The 13,645-nt window shown below is 32.3% G+C and overlaps 1 protein-coding gene across 13 annotated transcripts in view; it reads left to right on the forward strand.

The window, feature by feature from the left end:
• The window catches only part of LOC126816806 (tight junction protein ZO-1), a 94,285-nt gene extending 81,549 nt beyond the window's left edge, over positions 1-12,736 (forward strand). For 8 of the 13 annotated variants that reach the window (XM_050543528.2, XM_050543531.2, XM_050543532.2 and 5 more), the window contains 7 exons: positions 488-715; positions 4,292-4,420; positions 4,666-4,845; positions 5,844-5,944; positions 7,298-7,408; positions 7,925-8,068; positions 8,567-12,736. In XM_050543528.2, the coding sequence (XP_050399485.2) occupies positions 488-715; positions 4,292-4,420; positions 4,666-4,845; positions 5,844-5,944; positions 7,298-7,408; positions 7,925-8,068; positions 8,567-8,670 (997 nt within the window). In that variant the 3' untranslated portion in view covers positions 8,671-12,736. The remainder of the gene's footprint in view (positions 1-487; positions 716-4,291; positions 4,421-4,665; positions 4,846-5,843; positions 5,945-7,297; positions 7,409-7,924; positions 8,069-8,566) is intronic. The other 5 variants (XM_050543534.2, XM_056099953.1, XM_050543538.2 and 2 more) reach the window with 3 other exon arrangements.
• Positions 12,737-13,645: the final 909 nt, after the last annotated feature.

Here is a 13,645-nt window from a genome sequence, read left to right on the forward strand (position 1 = left end):
TTTTCAACAAGCATGAATAAAGTACCAATTTCATTACTGAATAGCATGTCTTATTTTTTTTTTATTAGTCCGTTTCAATTTGCCTATTCCCTTCCCAACCCTGACTGCACTTGCTTCTTCTTTGCTAGTATATTTTCCCTTTTAAATCTTTCTTTAATTATTGAAAAAAAGAGTATAATTTCATGGTCTATAGTCAGAACAATTACCAAGCAAAAAAATACTGCAAAATTTCAAATCTGAAATAAACTTACAATCAACTGGTATTTTCCACCTCTCTCCATGTGCATTCTACCAGCTTAAGTAGTCAATAAGATTGCATATATTGCTTTAATTTAATCTGTTTAATAAAAACATTGCCACATGACTAACAAATGCTGTATATGTTGATATGATGTAATGACATGTCTGCAAAAGGAATTTAACTTTCTCAAGGCCTTTGTTAATCATAGAGTATTCTGCTAACATGTTTGGTTCGTTTAATTTCCAGAACTGATGATGAACAACTGCAAGAATTAAATCAATTTAGACATCGAGCAAAGTCTGAATCTCATACTAGAACAAATAAACCTACACTTTCTAACCCTCGATCAGATAGATATAAAAGTTGGGACCCAGACAAACATGTCAGAGAACATTTTGAGTCTTATAAGAAGTTAATTACACCTGGTTTTTACGGATCAAAGAAACAGTTTTTACATTCCCATAGTGATCTTCGGTAAAAAAAATTCTATTGCTATCCTTGGAGATGGTTGCTAATAAGAGTATAGCCTATTTTATAATACCTTTGGTACTGTATTCAATCAAAATAAGCACACAAGGCTTACAGCACATACATCAGTTGTGGTTATTTTACCAGACACTTTGCCTCGTATGGTAGTATGGATAGAACATAAATATTACTAAGACTAAGAGCATGAAAACATACAACTTTAATGACCAAGCCCAAAATTAAACTTCAAACAAATAAAGATGGTAACCACCTATGTACCTAACTGAAACAGGACAGAATAAGGTTATGAACTTTGCATATTATTTTGACCCTTGATATAAGAAAAGCCAGTGATATATTTATAGAAATTTTATGTGAATGAAATATTTCCTAGAATTTACACCAGGACATTCTATATTAGTACAAGTATGCATCATGTCTGTGTTGAGTTTAAAAGATGAATACAGTATCCGGTTGCTTTATTTAGATGTTATCTTTGATAGTGCATGACTAGCTTATTATAACACCACAATTACACAATAACCGATTGGCTCTCTCTTTCTGCTATTTCTGGATCTGTTGGAGCAAACTGCATTTATATTTGTTGCTGATTTTTTTTTCTGTTGTATGAGTAAAATGCCACAATTGATTTAGTATTCAAATTATTGTCAAAAAAACAATTGGAATATCCAATTTAAGATGGCTTTGCAATGCTCATTTAATGGTTAAACAGATTTCAATGCATGCTCAGCTAACTATACAGTATGCTTTGTCAAAGTTTATTTTGTAATTGTATCTCCTTTTTATACGCCCACATTGAAATGTGGTCGTATATTGTCGTCGCCCCCGTCCGTCCGTCCGTCCGGCGGTCCGGCATCCTCAATTGCTTGTGGACGCTCTAGAGGCTAAAGTTAATATCTGATTGACTTTAAATTTATACACAGTGTTTAAGGTCTTGAGACGAAGAAGCCTATTGAATTTCAGCGATTTCCGATAATTACTGCCAGAGTTATGGCCCTTGATCACTTTACAAAATCTTGTGACACTCTAAAGGCTAAAGTTAATATCCAATTGACCTTAAATTTATACACAGTGTTTGAGGTCATGAGACGAAGAAGCGTATTGATTTTCAACGATTTCCAATAATTACTGCCAGAGTTATGGCCCTTGATCTCTCCATAAAATCTTGTGGACACTCTAAAGGCCAAAGTTAATATCCGATTGACTTTATAAATTTATACACAGTGTTTAAGGTCATGAGACGAAGAAGCCTATTGATTTTCAGCGATTTCCAATAATTACTGCCAGAGTTATTTATACACAATGTTTAAGGTCATGAGACGAAGAAGCCTATTGATTTTCAGCGATTTCCGATAATTATTGCCAGAGTTATGTATGGCCCTTGATCACTTCAAAAAATCTTGTGGATGCTCTAAAGGCCAAAGTTAATATCCGATTGACTTTAAATTTATACACAATGTTTACGGTCATGAGATGAAGAAACCTATTGATTTTCAACGATTTCCAATAATTACTGCCAGAGTTATGGCCCTTGATCACTTTACAAAATCTTGTGACGCTCTAAAGGCTAAAGTTAATATTCGATTGACTTTAAATTTATACACAGTGTTTTTAAGGTCATGAGACGAAGAAGCCTTTTGATTTTCAGCGATTTCCAATATTTGCTGCCAGAGTTATGGCCCTTGATCGCTTTGAAAAATCTTGTGGACGCTCTAGAGGCCAAAGTTAATATCCGATTGACTTTCAATTTATACACAGTGTTTAAGGTCATGAGACAAAGAAGCCTATTGATTTTCAACGATTTCCGATAATTACTGCCAAAGTTATGGCCCTTGATCACTTTACAAAATCTTGTGACGCTCTAAAGGCTAAAGTTATCATCCGATTGACTTCAGATTGATACACAGAGTTTAAGATCTTGAGACGAACAAGTATATTGATTTTCAATGAATTTTTATGACTTGAACAGTTAAATCCATGATATTATAAGCTTTGCATACAAAATGTTAGCATGGGGCAGAACTTTATAAAAACCAAACAAATTCTTATAGTTTTCTGATAATTACCTTGTGAGTTGTTGCTCTTAATCAGATTTTAGTGTATTATAAATGTTTCATTACCGAAAAAAGTAAAAATATGCGACAACCCTTTTTGACTGCCCGGACGATTTGGTTGCTGTGGGCGTATGTTTCGTTGCCTGGCAACCTATCTTTTTTTTTTACTGTATGTGCTACATTAACTTGTCTTTGAGTTTGGCATGTAATCAGGGTGCATGTTCTGTTTGTTCCACTAAAGTATAGCTTAAGCCAAATAACCATCAGACATTATGTGCTCCCATTCGTTATTTTTGCAAATATATCAGTGGCAATAAGAAATAAAAAAATACCTAAATGAAACACAAATTTCAACAAATAGTTCACTTCAGCTAAGGTTTGGTGCTAATATTTTCAATCAAATTGAACAAGTAATACTCAGTTAATATGACCTAGTTTACAAATGTGTCTATTTTGTATCATGCGTAAAACACTTACGCAAGTTTGGTGCCAAAGGACGTGGTGATTTGAAACATCTCTGTTGCATTACCTAGCTCAAATGGACATTTAAGCAATGAAAGTAAAATATTGACTTCACATTGACATGTGACACAGCTGGAAGATTTTTTAATTTAGGATAAGAACATGTAAGCTTACTGATTGTTTTCATCAAGCTGTTTTATTGTCACTGTTTATTTAAAATGTTGAGTACAGAATGTTAATCATAAAGAACAGGAAATTAATGAACAAACCAAATATTTTAACTTAAGATACACATCAAAGAAAGTTTAGAAATATGGGGACAAAACACATATTCTACACCTACACGTACCATTCACTAAATGATTATACATAATTATATGCCTATGGCTTATAATGCTAATGTTGTGAATATTGAAGATTTATCGTGAACTGGATCTTTTGAATGTTCAGGTTAATTTAAAAGGTTTGAGATCTGTTGATTGTAGACTGCTTTTGATATAAAACAAGTTAATGGTTCAAATTCGGTATAGCTGGGTGTATTTTAAAAAATGACTGACGTGGGTTAAAAGTAACAGCTGAAATTTTTAATGTATGCACTTGTTTATTCTTTACTGGAATGATAAATGACGGACAATTTACAAGTTGCTATATTAAATATGAATATGTTTAATAACACATGGTACAATAAATGTCTTTTTCAAGCAAAGAATGGCGATGTTTCAACACGTGTTCTCTATCGAGCAAAGATAAAGATGGGAGAATCCTTGGCAAAACATCACAACAAAAACATCTAACTTGTATTCCATATAATTGTGTCATGTGTAGATTCCCTTTTCTTTAATAATAGGCCATATGATCATATATCGATCATATATCAATATGCATGTTTTTGTTCACGTACAGATAATAGGCTGAATATTCATTTCATCCTAGTTTCAATAATGCGCTTGCTAAGGTGTGCTTTAGAGCTTCTAGCGCTTACCATTCCATTTGCTTTTGTTCTAATAACTTGTGAAAAATCTATGTAACTCATTTTATTGCACAGAGAGGGGGAGAAAGATGCGCAAGATAAACGAAACAGTGCTTTTGAGGCATACAGAAAACAAGAACCTTTGAGGACATTTGGTAAAAAGGAACCTCCACAATCAGTAAAAGCTGTAGATGTTACTGACAGGTACTTTATTTTAACCAATGAAATGTATTTTGATATATTTTACCATTGGGTTTTTAAACTTTCTGGATTTTAATCTCAATGATCTGAGTACTGAAAGTTTTATGTACCTTAAAATTAATTTTATCAGTTTTATTTCTCTCATGGTTGTGGTGCTTATTTCATATTTGGTTTAAAAGCTTTATTTCTGCTTTATCCATTTTAATTTTTAACATTTTCTCTCCTTTCTTTTCTTTTTTTAACACCAGTACACCATTTAAACCTGTCCCCACTCCCCCTCCTCCACCCCCAATTAAATTTGATAATGTGTATCGGCCATCTCCCCTAGTGACTAGTTTGCTGGTAACTAAGGAACTATATGTACGAGATAATGATAGTTGTGATGGGGCATCAGATAGTATCTCTACGCCTGATACAGTTATTGCAGGGTAAGACTGCATGAAATCAGCCATATTTCTGGCAATACAAAAATTAAAAAGGATTTGTGAATTTTATTCCTGCTGATGGGCATATATTGTGGTAGCACGCAAGATTTTAAATTCTGCAGCAATCTTCTGTAGTGTTACTTGAGCTTTATTTTAAATTCTTTATAAAGTAGCCATCAAATTAGTCCACAAATTAGCAAGTATTTTATTATGAGGGATAAATTGGCAGATGTTTTCTAGAACAGCTGTAATGTATTTATAGAGTTGGTTTATAAAATATATCTTTTTCTATAACTAAAAACATGCATGTCACTTATTGAACAAAATTCAAGCACAATCAATCCAAATTCCTAACCAGTTGACAAATATATAGTCCAGCAGACAAATGAAGCAAAATCGAGTATTGGTAGCAACTGAAATGAAATAAAATGAAATGGGGTTTAATATCCTACTTTTCTGCACTGACTCTCCTTAGAAAACCGAGCATATGCAATGCAGTGTGCTATGATGGAAATTTTGCCTCTACAGCCTACTCTTATTTCGAATTCCAACTGTCAAGGGTCTTTTACATGTACACCGATGTGTACACATAACCTCAGTTTTTCGTACCATCTGAATTACTATACATTTTCCCTTGCCAGGCCCTCTGTCCAACACCACTGGCAAGGGGGAACCACACCGGTAAGTTCCGATGAACTTTCTTGGCAATCACCCGGATGGAACAGGGGACCACCAGGTGAGTGAGCCAACGCAGCTTCCTGGATGAATCCCTTAATGGAAAGTGGTACCAGGTTTCCATGAAAGAGCAAGCATAACTTGCCTTGCACACCACACCCACCATGAATGAAATTGAAATATTGACATTAGCTTAATGTTAAATTCAAGAAAGAATTTTGTATTTGTATGAATTGATTTATTATTATTGAAGAAATTGTGTTATATGCATCTAAAAATACTCTGAACTGTTGTCCCATTTATCTGAACTGTTTGTATTTTTGTAGGATGGATTTTGGCAGAGAAATAGACGAGAACCATACAGTAGTGGCTACTGCTAGAGGATCATTTGATAGTGGAGGTGGTGTTTTAGAATCAAAAGAAACAGGTAAAATTTGTTTATTCTCTCCCATAGAAAGATATTATTAATTAAGATATAGTTTTTATATGCCTCCATTGAAATGTGGTCATATATTGTCGTCACACCCTTCCATCTGTCTGTCATTCATAATTGCTTGTGGGCACACTTGAGGCTAAAGTTAATATTTGATGGACTTTAAATTTATACACAGTTTTGAAGGTCATGAGACGAAGAAGCATATTGATTTTCAACTTTTTTCATTAATTAATGCTAGAGTTATGGCCCATGATCACTAAAAATTCTTGTGGATGCTTTAGAGGCTAAAGTTAATATCAAATTAACTTTAAATTTGATTTTCAACGATTGCCGATAATTACTGACAGAGTTATGGCCCTTGATCACTTTGAAAAATCTTGTGGCCTCTCTGGAGGCTAAAGTTAATATCCAGTTGACTTCATATTTATACACAGTGTTTAAGATCATGCGATGCAGACACCTATTGATCAACGATTTCTGATAATTACTGCCCGAGTTATGGCCATTGATCACTTTGAAAAATCTTGTGGACGCTCTAGAAGCTAAAGTTAATATCCAATTGACTTCAACTATTTCTGATAATTACTGCAAGAATTATGGCCCTTGACCTCTTTGAATACTCGAGTTCACGCTCTTCAGACCAAAGTTATCATTCGATTGACTTTAAATTGATATATAGTGATATGGTCCTGAAACTACAAAACTTATTGATTTTCAACAATTTCCGATAATTACAGCCTGAGTTGTGGCCCTTGATAACTTCGAAAAATGTTGTGGATGCTCTTGAGACCATATGTATCATCAGATTGACTTTAAATTTATACACAGTGTTGATTGACTTTAAATTTATACACAGTGTTAAAGGTCATGAGAAGATGAAGTTAATTGATTTTCAATAATTTCCAATAACATGGACAGCTAAATTCATGCTATTAAATTTTTGTATACTAAACGTTAGCATGTAGCAAACAAATTCTAATGATTTCTGATAGTTACTTAATGGGTTGTTACTCTTAATCAAATTTAAGTGTGTTGTAAATGTTTTCATTACCGATAAAAGAAAAAACTCTTGTTGACTGCTCGGACAACTTAGCTGCTGTGGGCGTATGTTTTGTTGCCTGGCAACCTATCTTTTAGCTGTAGCAAACAAACTCTAGTGATTTCTGATAATTACTTAATGGGTTGTTACTCTTAATAAAATTTTAGTGTTTTATAAATGTTTTCATTACCGACAAAAGAAAAAACTCTTGTTGACTGCTCGGACAACTTAGCTGCTTTGGGCGTATATTTCGTTGCCTGGCAACCTATCTTGACATATATGAATGTTTTTGTATATTTATATAGGTGTTAGTATTATAATACCACCAGGTGCTATACCAGATGGTCCAAAACAAGAAATATATTTTAAAGTATGTAGAGATAACAGTATTCTACCTCCATTAGATAGAGATAAAGGTTAGTATTTCATCACATTATAATCTTGTAGAATCCCTACCAGCTTTTGTTAATTACAATGTTATTAAATTGTCAAACTAAATAAAAAATTCAGAATTTTTATATTTTTTAAAAATTGTCCTCCATTTGAGAACAATTGACAAGATTCAAAACAAAATATTGACAATATTGTGCATGTTGCTTGTTTAATTGACAAAAAAGTAGCTGACAAAAATAAATAAACATGATTACATGTCCTTAATATGACACGCCCTCTCCTCATTAATGAAATGGTTTGCACTTCCGGGTTTTTCATGGTTGGAGCAGTTGTAAAGGTGAATAAATGGTACTTCTGGTTGGGCACCTGTCTTCATTAGCAGAAATTAGGATGTTAAACCCTATTTCATTCATTCATGGTTGATGAAATTTTAAATCTTTTGATACTAGATACTGGTAATGAATAAAAATGCAAAATGTGATACCATTCAATCATACAATGTGAATACTGGTAATAGAGTAAATATTATATTTTTTCAGGAGAAACATTATTAAGTCCACTAGTAATGTGTGGTCCCCATGGTTTAAAATTTAATCAACCAGTAGAATTAAAATTACCACATTGTGCTGCTGTTAATCCGGATAGTTGGTCTTTTGCTTTAAAATCTAGTGATTCTCCATCAGGTATGTATTATATATAATACTTCATCATGTACAGTATAAAGGAAAGGTTATTCCAATATTTCTTCCTATCTTACAGTTTAAGCTATATTTGTCCAGAAGATCTCTTTAGAGTCAATAAAGTCATCAATATTGTGATTATCAAGTAGGGGGGGGGGGGGGGTCTCCCCCAGAAAATATTCTGGAGTAGGTCCTTCATAAGGAACACAATCAATAGAAATGATTGCATCTTAGTATTAATCAGAAAGGAGAAAAATTGGCCAATGGAGATTGGGTATGGCTAGCTTCAAAAGAAAAGTACATAGTATATTAATTTTTGATTTTTTTAAGTCCGTCGGATAGAGGTGACATTAATTTTGAGCATTCATTTGTGTAATATTTTGAATTTCAAACAAGTACTGTCTCCTAGATTATTTTAATCATGATTCCAGTAAAACAATATGCTTGTATTTTCATATCAATCTGGTGAAAATAGACCTATCTATTTCCTTTATAATTTAGGTCACCCAACACAATGGCAGAATATGAATCTAGCTGGTTTAGATGGGGTAACACAAGGACATGTTGGCAAGAACAGTGTATCTGTAATGGTTGATCATTTCTAATAGCAATCTCGATAAATTCATTACATAGTATTAATACTACCTCCAGTATAGGTCACATTCAACATTCGCTGTACGTACTTAACTGTGAACATATAATTTTGTTACATCTACATATATGTATTGTAGATCACTTTTATTACGTTCACATCCATATTGTGTTCATAGGATAGTTTCATTTAAATATTTCGTAGTGAACTGCATTGTGTGATATTAGAAAAAATTAGTTATTAGAGATATTATATATAATGTAAATATGAACTTTAAATAAAATTTCATACAAAATTTTCTATGGAACATTTATAATGTCTGTATGTTGAAGGAGTTAAATATTATAGCTGAAATATTATTAGACATATCTTCTAAATTTTGCCAAAAATTTATTAATTGATATTAAATTTAAATGTGTTATATATTATGTTGGTGATGAAGTTACATCATGTATACATCTTATTAATGTGACCACTGTTATAGTATGTTCCACCTTCCAAATATTGATTTTGCATGTACTATAGATTTATTTAGATGTATTTTAGATATCAACTCCCTTCAAGTTTTTAAATACATGTATTTCATTCCAAAACTTTATTTGATTCTAGTTTTATTTTGAAATTCAAATTGAGTGAGCATTATTTCACATGTGGTTTTATATACCATACTTATCTACACAGGAAGGTTGTGAACAGGGTCATTGAAATTGTTTTTCTAAAAAATTAAAGGAGAATTTTGATTGAAATAAATCTGAACTAAAATGGCTACTATTTGGATTCCTAAGAATCAACACTAATTTTCAAAGCTGTATTTAGAATTGAGATTGTAATATTTATACAGAAAATGTGCTTTAGAAATCTTAAATCTTGATGTAGACTCACTAGAGCTACAATCAAACTGACCATAAAGTAACAGTTTGTCATTAGTAGTCATTTTGATAATCATAAGTAGAAGAGAAAACAGAGGTTGTGAGTGTTAGTTAAAATTTATATCTGTTATTGTTTATGTTTTGTTACAAAATTAAAAGTTATTAAATAATATTTAGAAAACCTTGTAGGTCTGTTAAAATATTGTATGATATGTAAATAGTTTTTAGTGTTATATTTATGAAAATGAAGAAGAACATGGGAGTAAAACATGGAATGTGAAAACAAGATTGTTCATCTTCAAAATGTTGTTATATTGATAACTAGAGATTTTATACTTTGGGGCTATCTGATCATCCAAAATATACTGAACCTGTCATTTCGTATTGAAACTCTCCCCCAATAAAATAAATGTAATTATTTTATAATAATATATATATTCAAAACAAACTTAAACTCGCTTGTGCAAAATCCAAGAATACTTTAAAGAGTATTTATTAAACTACTTCAGTAGCACTAAAATTTGTATGACACTGTTTGGTGGTTTGGTAGATTTGCCTATGACAGTCTAATTTGAACTTGCCCAATGTAGATCTGTAGTCAAATGACAGTACATCAAAAATTATTTTTGTACCAACTGACAAAGACCCCCAACTTGCTAATGCATCTTTAAATAATTAAGATAACATTTTATATCAACTTCCTAATAAATCAAATCTTATCTCATATTTTCCTCAACTCTTAAACTGAAACAGGATTTTCTGTATAAATGTATTTTATTTGGCACACTATTCTTTCATGTTTTATTAACCTGATAACTCATAATTTCATTGTACACTTTTATCTGATCATCTATATCTTCACTCCACATTTTAAAATATAAATGCATGTAATTGTATTGATAATTTATTATAATGTCTTCCTTAAATATAATCAAATTCTTATTCTAGTTATTTTTCTGCTTTCATCATTATCACCATCATCATCATGCTAGAAAGAAAACTAGATAGAAATTATATAGAATTTTATATTCTTTAAAAACGAATCATTTGAATCTAGACCTCTCCTGTCTTCCATGATGATTTCGGTTCAATGAGTTGTAGGACAAACTTTATATGTGTGATGTACTGTCCTTGCTTGCCTTTATAAGAAACATCTGAATTCTGTGTATCAGTATTCATGTAAATAGCCTTTTCATATCATTGTATATTATTATTAAAAGCCTGTTTAAAGTAAATTTTGCTCTTCAGTCTGTCCGTGCCACGTTTTACACAAAACCAGAGATACCCGTTGTAACATGAATACCATTGACAAGAAAATAAGTATATTAAAGCTATCTTTATTATAAGGACTGGGATAATGGAAATTGGCAATTATATTTTTAATTTATGGTCATGTAATGAGTAATGGGAGGTTACAATACTAATGAGTAATGAAAATGTAATTTTAATTAAAATTACATTCCCAAAATCATATAATGAATAATTACATTTCAGTAACTTTTCAATTACATTTCATGGCATATATCAATAGTTCCAACTATGACAAGCCTCAAATTTTAGCATTAAAGAAGTAAATTAACTACATCTGACACAAATCCAATTCATTGTAATTGAAAAAAAGAACAAATCTGTTTTAGACAAAATATAATTACAAAACAAAACTATTTCATATTAGTCCTTTTGTTTTTATTGAGGGCCCTTTTATAGACAGATAAAACAAAGGGAATTATTAGTGCTAATCTGAATTCAACCTTTTAGTCAATCCATCAGTTAGATTAAAAGACAATTAGATAGTCTTATGACAGATTCAGGCCCGTAGCTAGCGGGGGCCCCTAGAAAAATTCGGACGCAATACAAAGCTAATGACTAACGAGATTGGCGGGGCGCCCAACCAATGTCACTTGGCTTTATGTGAGTCATTATGAGGTGCCTCACCATGACTCACACGATTAACACCACGGCTTGATCTGTGGGGTGCCTTATAATGACAATATATGATTGTCGGACCGCACATAAGATTGGTTGGACGCCCACGACCTGATCAATGATTGGTGAGGTGCCTCATCCCGGAGCAGCACCCATATTACCGACATCGTGGGCGCCCATTTGCCGAGTGAGATTGGTTAGGCGCGTACGAATGAATTGGACGTCCAAAATGGCATGATAATCTTCAAAATGCAAACAAGTCGCACTCTAACCTGATTCCGAATTTTTCGGGGTTTTTTCAAATTATTATAGGTACATTAAAGTCGTATTCCTTCCTTCAAATTTTTATAATGTTCATATCGAAAAATCATAATATGCCAATATCGCAAATTCAGCTTCAAAAATAAAATTTTCCGTCAGTTTCAGGTGCAAACCCTATTTTCCCAAATTTTCTGGGGGGAGAGCACCCTAGACCAATCTCCGAAGGGAGGCGTGTCCACGGTACTGTTCACCGTGAACCGTCAAGTGTAGGTACATCAGCGCCCCCAGAAGCCTTTGCCTCCCCAACAATTTTGGGCTAGCTACGGTCCTGCAGATTGATCTTAATCTCAAGGTAACAAGTGACCAACCAAACAATGGCTTTCAAGTATCTCATCATATGGTTACTTAAAATATGAAAAAAAGGTAAATCTTGTTTTATGGTCATGCTGAGCAATGTTTGTAGAAAACTATTTGAATTGAGTACGAATTTTATCTTATTACATGTACTTGAAATCATATGTAGTTAACAATATGATCAATTCATTTTTCAAACCCATAAAATTACAACAGCAGATTTTTTTCACAACACCCATCACTTGAAAATTTCCTTAGAAATTAGAATTCATACCAAAACTCTGTTATATCAAATCAAATATTATTTTCAGTGCGATTTTTTAAGTGCTCAATGGCAGAAAAATAAGGTTGTCTTTTTTAATGTCTATATAAAAAGAGTTTTATTTATAGAGCCATAAAGTAATAGGTAATGGTTATTAATTACTTTCAATGTTATGGGCAATGGTAATGAATTACATTCCTAAAAATGAAAAAGTAATTACATTGGCAGTGTAATGGCCCCAGCCCTGATCTTTATTGCTATCATATCTGTATATTTATATTTTTCTATGTAATTGGTATGTAAAAAAAAAATTAATACCAATTTTGTTTTTTTACCATATCAGAAAAACATACAGAATATTTGTCTTAGAGCAACAATCAATAAAAAATGATATTTATCTATTATAATATGATGTTTTGTTATTATTCTTTACTGAGATCAGTAACAGATCATGATCTCACATCAAACTATTCCTATGACTTTCTATATCCACTAACCCAACTTTGACCATTTTGTCCTATCCTAGATATGACAACTAGTCAAAAAGGATTGCAGAGCAATGGAAAGAAAGCAATTGTCACTTGCTCACTTGGTGCAAAGTTTGGTTTCAGAATGTGTATGAAAATGTAAAGGGTGGGAACACACTTGTTGCCTATAGCTCTTGTATTGAGTGATCAATGTGCTGTTGATGTGCTCTTGTATTGAGTGATCAATGTGCTTTTGATCACAACCTTTTGGCTCTATTTTTTGGAACCTTGAAATAGACAAAAATGGTTCTAAAAGCACATATTAATGTAATATGAATGTATGTAAAGTGATTTATATTCAATTTTTGAAAAAAAAAATATTGCAATTACTAATCAATTATGTTTGGTGAAATATGTGAACAGTTCAAACTGAACGGCAGTCGTTTACACCTGCTGCGTGCATTCTAGACATTTTTTAAATTATTATTTTGTCGTTTGTGAATCAGCCTTTACTAATTATTCCACATACTGTTGTGGGATATTATTTTATTTGATGATTACAAAATGGCACCCATGTAATGATTATAGATTCACGACAAGATAACAACATCTAACAACATCAATATTGATTAAAATTGATCAACATTGAATTCTAATTCGTGTTTTTAATTTCGAATATTATGGAAAATATTGAGTTAAAGACTTAACTCCTTTAGATGATACTTCCCGTTGACTATTACGCAACAAATAGTTTGACACAGGCAGACTCTATCTATAATAAGTTGAATGGAGAAAACCCAGGCGCAAGCGTATACTACGGAGTCCGGTAAGCGACACAAAAGTAAACAA

This window comes from Patella vulgata, chromosome 3 (assembly GCF_932274485.2).
Source record: "Patella vulgata chromosome 3, xgPatVulg1.2, whole genome shotgun sequence".
Lineage (NCBI taxonomy): Eukaryota > Metazoa > Mollusca > Gastropoda > Patellidae > Patella > Patella vulgata.